The sequence below is a fragment of the Molossus molossus genome, unplaced genomic scaffold, assembly GCF_014108415.1.
Source record: "Molossus molossus isolate mMolMol1 unplaced genomic scaffold, mMolMol1.p scaffold_m16_p_8, whole genome shotgun sequence".
Taxonomy (NCBI): Eukaryota; Metazoa; Chordata; class Mammalia; order Chiroptera; family Molossidae; genus Molossus; species Molossus molossus.
Genome location: NW_023425402.1, coordinates 49,070,379 through 49,082,623, shown reverse-complemented (window position 1 = coordinate 49,082,623; position 12,245 = coordinate 49,070,379). Strand labels below are relative to the sequence as shown.

General features: G+C 49.9%; 2 protein-coding genes across 4 annotated transcripts in view; one reads left to right on the top strand and one right to left on the bottom strand.

The window, feature by feature from the left end:
* The window catches only part of CRYBG1 (crystallin beta-gamma domain containing 1), a 46,733-nt gene extending 44,922 nt beyond the window's left edge, over nt 1–1,811 (top strand). Inside the window, exon 20 of the mRNA XM_036247979.1 lies at nt 1,005–1,811. Within this exon, the coding sequence (XP_036103872.1) occupies nt 1,005–1,093 (89 nt within the window). The 3' untranslated portion in view covers nt 1,094–1,811. The remainder of the gene's footprint in view (nt 1–1,004) is intronic.
* A 2,745-nt stretch (nt 1,812–4,556) lies between these two features.
* The window catches only part of RTN4IP1 (reticulon 4 interacting protein 1), a 44,659-nt gene continuing 36,970 nt past the window's right edge, over nt 4,557–12,245 (bottom strand). For all 3 annotated transcript variants that reach the window (XM_036249383.1, XM_036249382.1, XM_036249381.1), the window contains one exon: nt 4,557–4,697. In XM_036249383.1, coding sequence (XP_036105276.1) covers nt 4,590–4,697 — 108 coding nt within the window. In that variant the 3' untranslated portion in view covers nt 4,557–4,589. The remainder of the gene's footprint in view (nt 4,698–12,245) is intronic.

Sequence of the window (12,245 nt, the reverse complement as noted above, 5' to 3'; positions counted from 1 at the left end):
ACAAGAGGGACACTGGATAAGAGATGATTCCCTTCCTAAACTACCAAGATCTACAGTGTAAGTTATCAGAACTTTTGGATATTTTGGAAGTGCTTTAAAAGGGAATAAGGACAGTTAGTTCTTCTTAGCTTGAGGCTGCGGTATGATTTCAGTACCAGTCACACTTACCCTGCATCCAGAAGAACAGATTTCTGTTCTGATGGAGTCCCTGGTGCAGAGACTCATGCTAGAAAAGGATAAGGTATCTCTCTGAAAGAATGTTTATTCCACACCGGGAAAAATCAGACCACCCTTTCGTTAATACATCTCCACTGAGAGGAGACCATGTGCTGTTTTTAACACTGAAGTATCTGAAATATCTAGTAGAAACCCTTGGAAAATATTCTCACATTCGGTGAAAGGGGGTTTGTGGAGATCATACTCGCACACGGAGCTCAGCATCTGAAATGCCCTACTTTTAAACAGCAAGCCCGTGAGTTCAGCAGCAGGAGCGCTGCCCCCCTCTGGTTGTCATTCAGACCCCCCCTGGCACAAATACAGCCATTTTCCATCGTCCATGCAAAACCTGGTCCACCAGACAACCAGTCCACTGTCAGGTCTGCCGGTGATCCTCACTGGTGTCTTGAATCCATGACCCCACCACTGGATATATTCTGCAGTCTCTTTGTTCCTTTTCTCGTCTCTATATTCTTCCCTGTCCTCCCAATTTCAGACATCTAAGAATGCCTGTGGACTAGGAGTAAGAAAAGGAGCCCCAAGAAGTAGAAACTCCTGTGTGGAGCTGCTAGGGCCCTCCCTGGGGTGTCAGCACGTTTACCCACACCGACGCCCTGTCAGAAGGGGGGCCTGCCGGGTCCCCCTCCCTGCCTGTCTCCTGGGGCGCGTGGCTTTGCACCCTGGTGACTGTACTCTGGTTGTTCTGGTGCTGAGGTCAGCTAGGTCTGCTGCGGCCCCTCATCAGGCAGGCGCGTTTCCCTTTACTCTTCTCTCTTCCTTTCTTTCAGGGGGTGCACAGTATGATCAGAATCACATTATCCTCAACACTGCCAGCAAGGAGAAGTTTACACAAGTGTGGGAAGCCATGGTGCTATGAAGCGGGATGAAGCGCGCAGGAGGAATACTTCCGGAGGTCTTTCACCGGCCTTCTTAGAAAGAGGACTGCGGACGGACGAACCAGGGGGAAAGTGGATGTACTCCTTCAGTAACTTGAATTCACCCTTGACTCACTGCTGGGGCCGGGACAATACTCTCATCTCTTCCAAAGACTATACTGGTTTTGAACCAACAATTTGTTCCTCTCTCATTCCTTGCCTTTCATTTCCTTTCGGCAGCTGCTTGAACAGGCTGCCTCATTAAAACAATGTCATCAAGACATTCACACAACGTACATTTTAAATGATTTAAAGGTAGTGAAAGGAGAGAGAAGGAACAAACTCACCGACCTGGTGGACTGACAAATCCCTTACACTTGAAAGAGAAGGGTAAAAGCTTAAGTCTGTAAGGTAGAAACTCTTTAGCGCCTGAGAAGAGATAATGTGTTAGGCCTATAGCTTTGGTCCTTGACCTTCTGTTTTCTGGAATCACTAATGATGCTGTATAGCCAAGTGAGGAATTATATATTCATAGTTTAAGGAACTAAATGAGTATAGACAAAACACTTTTCCGTTAATATTAAAAGTTAGTAAATGTAAAAGATTCCATGCCCGTGTCTGCTCACACTCATTAGCAGGATCTGATTATTTTTTTATCCTCATCCAAGGACATTTTTCCTTTTTTGTTCAGATAGAGTGGGAGGGAGAGCGAGAGAAACATCGACGTGAAAGGGACACATCGAGTGGCTGCCTCCCGCACGACCCAACCAGGGCCGGGGACAAACTGCAACCGAGGTACATGCCCTTAGCGGGAACCGAACCCAGGTCTCTCTGGACCACAAGCTGGCACTGTAACCGCTGAGCCAAACCGGCCAGGGCAGGATCTGGATTATTTTAAGTCACCCTGGGCTGATCGTCACAAGAGTGTTAACGCTCTTCTCACAGATGCTGCTGGAACAGCATCACCATGACCTAACTGACTAGCCCATCCGCACTCATCTAGAACTAGTTCTGAAGCAACGTAAGCACTTCTTTGCTAAACTCAGTCAGTTAGCCGAATCCTGCCCCCTCCCAGCCTGCGGGGCTCCCTTCCCTGGGGTTGCACCGCCGCGCTCCGGCACAGCTCGGGTCTCAGGGTACTGCAGCCCCTGTGGTCACTCCCTTTGGGGTGGAAGGCTCAGGAGGATGACAGCAATTCTCTTCCAAAAGGAAAAGAAAGACCTTAAACGTGCTCGTTGGTCAAACTGTAGAACTCTGAAACCCTAACACTCAGAAGCACGTCAGTGAAAGCTGAAATGACTGCTGCCGACACAGCTCCCACGGTGCTACTCAGCGCGCTCCCTTTGAACAAAACTGCCAGACCGTCCTTGAGTACCTCTTCCTCTTTCTGTCCGCACTTCGCCGTCCTGGTCACCAAACGCTGGAGCTCGTCACATACCTTGTTTCCCTTCCATCTGTTCCCGTGTGTTTCCCATTCCAACGTGCGGGCCCTCTCCGGGTCTGCGGGAGCGACTGCAGTCCGAGTGGTGCGTCTGTCGGCGTGCTGTGTCCACGCCCACAGCAGCCAGCACGGCTGTCTTGTCCTGAGGTGTGTGGCCCTGGTTCTCGGCCTTCGTGCATCTCACTGCAGCACGATGGGCACATCCTACAGGGCCCTGCTGCATGTCTCTCTTGAATAAACTTGTTTCTGGTTGACTGTTGATGAAATCAGTCCTTTCAGTAGCCCTCGTCACACTTCAAAGAGAGCAGGGGGCAGATCAGAAACACGTCTGCCTGGTCAGGACCAGGCGGGTTTCAGGGGTGCTGGCCTGCAGCAGGGCAAGGTCGGCTGGCTCCCCTCCCGGACTCAGTGGTGAGAGGGTGCACCCGTGTTTCCGAGTGGGCAGTCCTGCCCACACCACCCCTGGGGACCCTCTGGGGAAAAGAGCTGAACGGTTCAGGTGAAAAAGTGGCCGCATGTACAGCTAAAGAGACAGCCTTCCTTTTGAGAGAAATACGTAGTGGGGAGAGCAGCAATTCCAGAGGAAAGGCCTCATCCAACACACTCCTACACGAGTGTCTCACGGGAATAAACCAAGCAGGTTACTCACAGGCCTACATCAGAAGCTGAATGAGAGAGAGAGTCTCGAGTACAGTAATGAGTGCCACAGGAGGGAAGCACTCCCCATGAATGAAGGGCACACTAGAGATTCAAAAGCCACAACAGGCTTATAGGTGAGACACCTAAATGCAGGCATTTAAGGTCAGAAACCAGAGAGAACTGGGCCCCAGTGGAATGGTGGCCATTCCCATGGAAGAGTCCTCAGAGAAGCATGTTTCACTGGTTGACGGAGGTCTAGCCCTTAGACGAAATGTAAGGGTTTTAAAAAGTTAGAAAGAAACTTCAGCATCACTTTCAATTTCTACAAGCGTACACAACCAAAGCACAGCAGATGTTTACGATGGCCCTCGGGGGTTCAGAACTCTGAGGGCTGTTCTGACCACAGCCGAGCAGAGGAATAAAAATCAAAGGCGACCTCACTCAGCCCGTTGAAAAAGTGCTCACTGATGAATGTAAGAAGGAACTTGCTCTAAGTGAGCTCTTCATGCTGCCACCCATCCTACCCCCAAAGGTGTTAGTGACCCACTAACATCAGAACAATACAATCAGTTTCAGCTACCACGACAGGTGCCATGACACCCTGCAAGTCTGGTGTGCAGGAACAGCTTGAAAACGACATCATTTTCACTGAGAGACAAGCCCGGTGTGGCTATTTTCATATGCGTCTTACCTGTGCTTGGCACACAGGAACGGGGATGTGTCAGGTATGTCGGGGTCACATCAGAGAGCACTCTGGGCAGGGTGGAGAGCTGTGCGGAGGGTGGCAGTTCAGCTATAAAATCAATCCCTGGCTCTGGCCGGTTTGGCTTAGCAGTTAGAGTGTCGGCCTGTGGACCAGAGAGTCCCGGGTTCAGTTCCCACTAAGGGCACCTACCTGGGTTGCAGTTTGTCCCTGGCCCCGGTTGGGGTCGTGTGGGTGGCAACCAGTTGATGTGTCTCTCTCACATCGATGTTTCTCTCTCTCTCTCCCCCTCTTCTCCTTCCCACTCTATCTGAAGATAAATGCAAAAATGTCTTTGGGTAAGGATAAAAAAATAAATGAAAATTGATCTCTGCTCAGTTAAGGGAATAGGAAATTACTGGCAATGAGTGTTTTGTTTTTTAAAAAAAATTTTTTTTGAGGGAGAGAGAGGAACATCAGTTGGCTGCCTCCTGCACGCCCCCTGCTGGGAATCAAGCCTGCAACCCAGGCATTGCCCTGACCAGGAATCGAACCAGGACCCCTCAGTCCATGGGATGATGCTCAATCCACTGAGCCACACCGGCTGTGCTGTTTTGTTTTTTAACTTATATCATGGAACTTATACTCTAATCTGGAAAGGAATGGCTATAAAAAGTTTGGGCCCTCAGGCACTCACCAAATAAGAGAGCCAATAACCACCAAACTAAGTATTTATTTAAATGACATTAATTACAGTCTTTCCTCGTGCGTGTCCTCTTTCCACCTTCAGAAAGGCTTCTGGGACTTGAGAAAAAGGAAAGGTTTTTTCAATAACTGGCTGGATCTGTAAAACACAAGAAGAGGTTAACTGGTGGATAAGAAAACTGACATCATCAAGGCAGAAAACGTCTGTAATTCGCTTCTTCACTAGACAGACCCAGCCTCTCCCTTGTGCATCTAGGTTCGGTGCTCTCTGCCGGGTGGGCCAAGACTGCTGGGACTGCTGGCCCCGCCCCTCCTCTCTGTAAGGCAGCCTGACTCCACCTCCCGGGAGCGACCTTCTGCTCTATGTGGCATGTCCCTCTCCTACTCAGAACCTTCCAGTAGCTCCCAAACCCTCATTCAAAGGCCACCACCATCCCAACCTCAGCCCTCACGCAGACCCCATGCTTCAACGTCTGACAGGTGTGTGGGCTCCGCGTGTTCCGCCACCCTTCCACCCAGGGCTCACACGACCCTTCCTGACCTCCCAGCTGGCAGAGTCCTCTCTCTGAATTGCTACAGCACCCCCGTGGCCCTCTCCACGGACTGCTCGTTACAGCAGAGTACACATCTCACTCTGTGGTGTGTGGGAAATACCAGAGGGCATCCCAGGGTGCTTGCTGATGTATCCCAGTGGCCTTCACGGTGCACAGAATGAGGGCAGATTTTTTGTTTTAATTTGTTAACTGTTCGGCATGTCTATTAGACCAGAGTTTAGAGCACCTGTGGTATAGGCCACCTCTCTTGTACCCTCCACAACACCCAGAACAATGCTAGGCATGTGGTAGGGGCATAATAAATATCACTCATCATCTATGACAGAGGAGGTGGGAGCTACAGTAGGGTAGAGACAGTCTCTTCAATAAATGGTGCTGGGAGAACTGGACAGATATATACAAAAAATAAAACTAGACCACTTTCTTACACCATATACAAGAATAAACTCAGAATGTTTAATCCATTTAAAGATTTAAATGCAAGACCAAAAACCATAAAACTAGGAAAAAACAGGCAGTAAACTGTTTACCATCGGTCTTAGCAATATTTTTTTTTGAATATACCTTCTGGGGCCAGAGAAGCAAAAGAAAAAATAAACAAGTAAGACTACTCCTAACTAAAAAGATTTTGCACAGAAAAAGAAACCAACAAAATGAAAAGACAACCTACTGACTGTGAGAAGATATTCACCAATGATACGTCCAATTAAGGGTTAATATCCAAACTATATAAGGAACTCATACAACTTAACACCGAAATAAGTAAATCCCATTAAAAATGGGCAGAGGACCTGAATAGACATGCCTCCAAAGAGGACATACAGGTGGCCGATAGACATAAAAAAAGATGGTCAACGTTACTAATCATCAGAGAAATGCAAATTAAAACCACAATGAGAAATCACCTCATACTTGAGGCTATCATCAATAAACCAACAAACAACAAGTGTTGGTGAGGATGTGGAGAAAAGGGAACCCTTGTGCACTGTTGGTGGGACTGTAAATTGGTGTAGCCACTGTGGAAAACAATATGGAGGTTCCTTCAAAAACCAACAGAACTACTATATGACCCAGCAAATTCCACTTCTGGGTATTTATCTGAAGAAAATCAAAACACTAATTCCAAAAGACATACGCATCCCTATGTTCACTGCAGCATTATTCATGACAGCCAAGATGTGGAAGCAAGCTGAGTGTCCATCGACAGACGACTGGCTAAAGATGTAGTACATACATACAGTGGAAAGTGACTCAAGCATAAAAAAAAAATCTTGTCATTTGCGACAACATGACGGACCTGGAGGGTATTATGCTAAATGAAATACGTCAGTCAGAGAAAGACAAATACCAAAGATTTCACTTATGAGTGGAATCCAAAAACAAATGAACAAAACAGAAACAAACTCACAGATACAGAGAATAAAACGGATGGTCACTAGATGGGAGGGGGGTTGGTAGGCTGGTGAAAGGGGAAGGGATTAAGATGTAAATTGCCAGTTATAAAAAGTCACAGGGATATAAAGTACAGCATAGGGAATAGAGTCAATAATACTGGAGTGACTATGTATGGTGTCAGAGGGGTACTGGAAACATCCCTTTATTTCCACAGGGTGATCACTTTATAAGTTACATAAATGTCTAATCACTATGTTGTACACCCAAAATGAAGATAACATTGTATGTCAACTGGAATTGAAAAATAAAAAGATACCTTTAAAAAGAATACAGAAAAATATGACATGGTTAACAAACAATTTTTAAAGGTGCCTTAGGGAAAACTAGTAGACGAGTGGGAGGCAGGAGTCGGACGCGGGCAGCCTGGGCCTGCGGAGAACAGCCCGGGCTGGAACTGCCCCAGACTGCGGACAGCAGAGCAGCTGGTCAGAAGGCACAGGAAGGCCGCCCCGGCCGGCTCACAGACGCTTGCATGCTGTGTTCACGTACTGTTCACGGGCACTGCCAAACACCTCCTTCCGAACCTGGGCCCGGAGAGCACCCCCTCCCCATGCTGGGCCTCCCTTTCCAGGCTGCAAGCAGTCAGTCACCGACACAGTGGACTGCCCCGCGGAGCTCCTGCTTTCCGATGCGGTCCTCTGACGGGAGCGATGGTCCTGTGCTGTCGGACGCACCTGCCGGGCCTGCCTCACTCCCCAGCTCGGCCACCGGAGGAGCACCTCGGACTCCGAAAGCTCTGTTCCCTCAGATCACAGTACACTTGTGATAAAAGTAACAGCTGATACGTGTCGTCCTCACGGCAACAGGCGCCCTTCGAAGTGCTCTGTACAGTCTACCCCATTTACTCCCTATACCACCTTATGAGGTGGGTGCTACTCCCATGTCACAGATGAAGGTTAAATGAAGTGAGCTTCCTGTCGCTTACCCGCCAAGCGACAAGGCAGAGTTCGATCTGCTGCGAGCCTGTGCGCTCACTGCCGCTCACTGGGCCTTCACACATCAGCTCTTTCCACGTCTCCTCAACCGTACGGTGGGGCTGAGGGTTATAACAGCCTGCCGCAGCCTGCACCTCGCTGGCCTGCCTCGTGCCAGCTGAGGGTCTGGTCCCTCGGCCCTGAGCCCGGGCCACCGAGGCGGCAGCTGTGTGGCTCCTGGGCCACCCGTCAGAGGTGCCTGTGGAGGACGCCCTGGTCAGCAGTCATGCTCTGCCCAGCGAGCGGAGCACGACCTCGCCACCTCCTCAGCACTGCCACCACTGTGGACAGACCTGAGCTGGCTTGTCAGACGAAACCTGTTTGCTTCTCTGCTAAAAGAATGGAGTGCACCGACCATCCTGCACGTCCCACATGGAACCTCCTGATCCCACCACTCTCTCTTTCTTTTTAGATTTTTAAAATTGATTTTTAGAGAGGAAGGAAGGGAGAGTAGAGGGAAAGAGAAACATCAATGTGAGAGCGGAGCACGGGCCAGCTGCCTTCTGCACACAACCCGGGCATGTGCCCTGACCAGGAACTGAACCAGCAACATTTTGGTGCACAGGACGATGCCCAACCAAGCCATGCCAGCCAGGGCCCATCACTCTCTGTAAAGCTAATTGGAACACTGTTTTCTGGATGCTGACTACCTAAAAAGGAATAATCTGAATGCCTGCTTAAAATCCAGAGACCTTGGCCTCCTGCTAGAACTAAATTAGAATCTCTAGGGAAGAGGTGAAGACACATACATTTTAATTTTTTTTTCTTTATTGATTTTAGAGAGAGAGGAAGGGAGAAGGAGAGAGAGAGAGAAACATCGACTGGCCACCTCCTGCATGCCCACACTGAGGGTTAGGACCACAACCTGGGCATGTGTCCTGAACAGGAATTAAACCGGCGACCTCTTGGTGCATGGGTCGATGCTCAACCACTGAGCCACACCAGCCAGGTGACAAATACATTTTAAATAAGCTTCCCAGGTGAGTTTTCTGCACACTAGTGTGGGAATCACTGTAGCCTTTTGCTCTGTTCTTAGGATCCCTGACTCATATCATATGTAAATGTATTCATTCCACAAAGACTAACTGTGTGCTTTCTAAGTGCTAGGCACTAATCCGAAGCAGGTACACAAAACAGGCAAGAGACAAATCAAGAAAGAAAGAAGGCAGTAACATGACCTCGTCACTGAGCACTGGACACCAGTCACAAAACCACAGCAGCAGTGGTGCCCGAGGTCACAAAGGAAGCCTGAACGTACCTGCTCAGCTCCAGAGTGAACCGCCTGGCTCATCTGGCTCTGCCCCCTTTGAAGTCCGCGGGCCACGGGTGTCGGGAACTGACGGCAGCAGCCTGCGGCGACTGCACGCTTTAATCTGGCTGCTCAGGCCTATTGTGGCGAATAACCCAGAAGGCTGACTGAGGCATAATGAGTCATTCAGCTCTTCCCATAAGTGACAATGAAAAAAAGGCTCTCGATTAACAGGCAGGCAAATGCCAACGTTGGCTGAACATGTGACAGCAACGGAGATTAGCTGGATAATGAGGCCGTGTCTGTGCACAGCCTCGCCTCAGACCTACAATGCCCGTTTGTCATGGACAAAGGAGTCAGGGCACAAACCCGAGGGGACAGAAAGGTGACTGCAGTGCGGCGAGGACATCGATGTGATGACACTGCTGCAGGCCACCTGGCCGGGGGCCCTGCTATAAAGCGCGTGGGCTCAGCACGCTCCCGCCGCCCGCAGGCTCGTGGCTGACCGGAGACGGACGCCGTGCAGAGCACTCAGTCCAGTCTGCACCCGCCCAGGTCTCCTGACGGGCCGCACCCTCCTTACTCGGGGGCTGGAGAAAGCCAGGCCCAGGGTCTGGCGCCCTGGCACCCCTCCTATGAGAAGAGGACAGTGGCCCCGGCCTCTGAGGCAGCCCCCTCACCCCTCGAGGGGAGAAGGGAAGGGAAGCCCGGTCACCACTAGAGCACAGGGAAGCTGGTGGAGCAAGGACCTCGCCAAGACAGGCCCGGCCGAAGCAGGGAGGGTCTCCCTCAACCCGTTTTCCCAGTAAGAATTACAGGACAGCAGAGCTTAACAGGCATCCAGACACCAAGCGAGCCTACCTGACAGACGGGGGACCGGAAGCAAGTGTTAAGTGCAAAGTGCAGGGCAGAGCGGGCAGCAGAGGCGCGAGAGTGGGGTGGGGAGGGACGCTAGAGGCATTCTGCCCACCTCCCCCCAGACCCCGCCTCAGCACCCCCACCCCCCCTCCCGGACATGGAAACCGCAGAGGTGGGCTGCGTGAGAAGAGACAGACCAATGACAGACACCAAGGGCAACCTAAGGGCCCCTGGCGTGAGTCCAAGTCCACACCCCTGTGGACAGCCACCAGGGACCCAGGGCAGGGCGACAGGACTGCAGGTCCAGCCTCTTGAGCAGGGATGGCCCTGACCTCCGAGACGGCTTCTGTATTTCCAGGGTCAGAGGAAAGGGGAGAGAGGAGACTTAAACTAAGGAGATATAAAGAAGGCAAAAGAGCCCTGGCCGGTTTGGCTCAGCGGTTAGAGCGTCGGCCTGCGGTCCGGAGAGACCCGGGTTCAGTACCCGCTAAGGGCGCGTACCTCGGTTGCAGTTTGTCCCCGGCCCTGGTTGGGTCATGCGGGTGGCAGCCACTCGATGTGTCCCTTTCACGTCGATGTTTCTCTCTCTCTCTCTCTGTTCCTCTCTCTCCCTCCCACTCTACCTGAACAAAAAAAAAATGGAGAAATGTCCTCGGGTGAGGATAAAAAAAAAAAAAGAAGACAAAAGAAAGAGGCAGACGTTTGGATTTGCCGTTTCTGGAACATCCTGCCCCAGAGAAAACATTACGCTGGAGGACAGGTGGGGAGAGGGGTGGGTGGGTCTCCGCAGGGAGTGGGCGGCATTCTGGAAAGCCTCCGGGACAGTCCTGGCCCTCCTGCCACATTGCCCCACAGAAGCCATTTCAGTAGCATCAGACATCTTCAAATTACTTTCCCTACCTTTTAAATTTTGAACCTTACACATGTATATCATGTATTTAAAAACTTAAAATATTTTTTAAAAAATATGCTTCATGGCTTCACAGTGTCAAAGAACTACAGCTCCTCTGTCAGATGCCTACTAATCAGGCAAGCACTCGGCCAAACCCTGAAGAACGCCAGTGTCCCGTCCATTTTAACAGTCTTCATACCCGCACAATATGGAAGCAGGCCTGTTACGTGATCCTTTCGGTTTCCGAGTGCAGGCAGTCAACGACCTGTAGCACCCACAAAGAAGCAGTGACCTCACCGTGGCACCAATGTCATAAATCAACTTCCATGTCCCTGAGCCCTTCACTGTCAGAACTACTCCTGAGCCCAAGTCACCTGGTCAGGAGGCCAAAAGAACATTCCCGCACTCCTCTTCGTTCGAGGATACTTCAAGGGCATCTTTATTTCTATCATGTCCTTTTTCACCCATTCTACCAGTTATCTGCCAAATTTAATAGGTACATATACACAAGTCACCTCTTTTCTCTGTTTCATAAATAGTAATTTCCAGGCAGAGAGAAAGAGACTGTGTTTTGAATACAAAGCTGCAGGGGTAGGCATGTGGACAGCCTGGACAGCCAGCAGGACAAGCACAGTTGTGTGGTGGATCTCTGCAGGACAGGGACCTCTCGAACAATGGGGCTCCAACTGTTATAACCCAGTAATTCTCCATCTGCTAGAAGAAGGAACCTCTCCTGGGTTCCTTGAACCCGAGCTGTTTTTGCAAAAATTCTTGAAGAGGAAGGTATGCATCAGCCATGACCATGAGCTTAACTAATCAGGAGATGCCAGACGGGACAATGAGGCATTCAAGGCTGGGGTCTAGTAAATGTTAAGAAATATAAAATAAACAACTTGTGCAGTTACTAACTGCTGATATCTGCTTCTGTACACGTAGCTTGCTTGCTCTGCTAAACTCTTGAGTAACCCCTGTCCTATATAAGCAACCCTCCCCCTGAGCTCAGGGCTGCAGTTCTCCTCTGTGTAGGTTGGCTGCAGTCCCTGCGCAGGTAATAAAGCTCCTAATATTCAAAATTATTTGATGTCTGAGTGAGGATGACTCTCCTGGGTTACAACACAACCACATGAGCATTCTGGGGATCTATGGGCCAACTTATTTGATGATCATTTATCCCACCTTCCTAGAAATAAAATAAGTGTCCCACGGGACGTGGGAAGAACCCTGCAGGAGGCACTCACACTCGTCATAAGGCCAAGCCTGTCCATGCAGTGCACGTCAAGACTCAGAAGTCCAAGAAAACGCTCGCAAATTTAGAAAATAGTACAGGTCTTTACAATCAGATAGTTCCTTGACTGTAATAGAATTTTTTTTAAAAACCCACAAAACTGCCCTGGCTGGTTAGAGCATCAGCCCAAGGACCAAAGAGTCACAGGTTCAAGGGCATGTACCTGGGTTGCAGGTTTGATCCCTGGCCCCAGTTGGGGTTGTGTGGGGGGCTACCAATCGATGGGTCTCTCTCACATCAATATCAATGTTTCTCTTTGTCCTCTGCTCCCTTCCACTCTATCTCTATCTAAAAATCAATGGAGAAATAGCCTTGGGTGAGGATTCACAACAACAACAAACCCCACAGAACTAAATGCACATAAGCAGTCAGAAATTCCTAAAAACATTCCATTCCCAAACCACAGTGGAAAGATGAAAT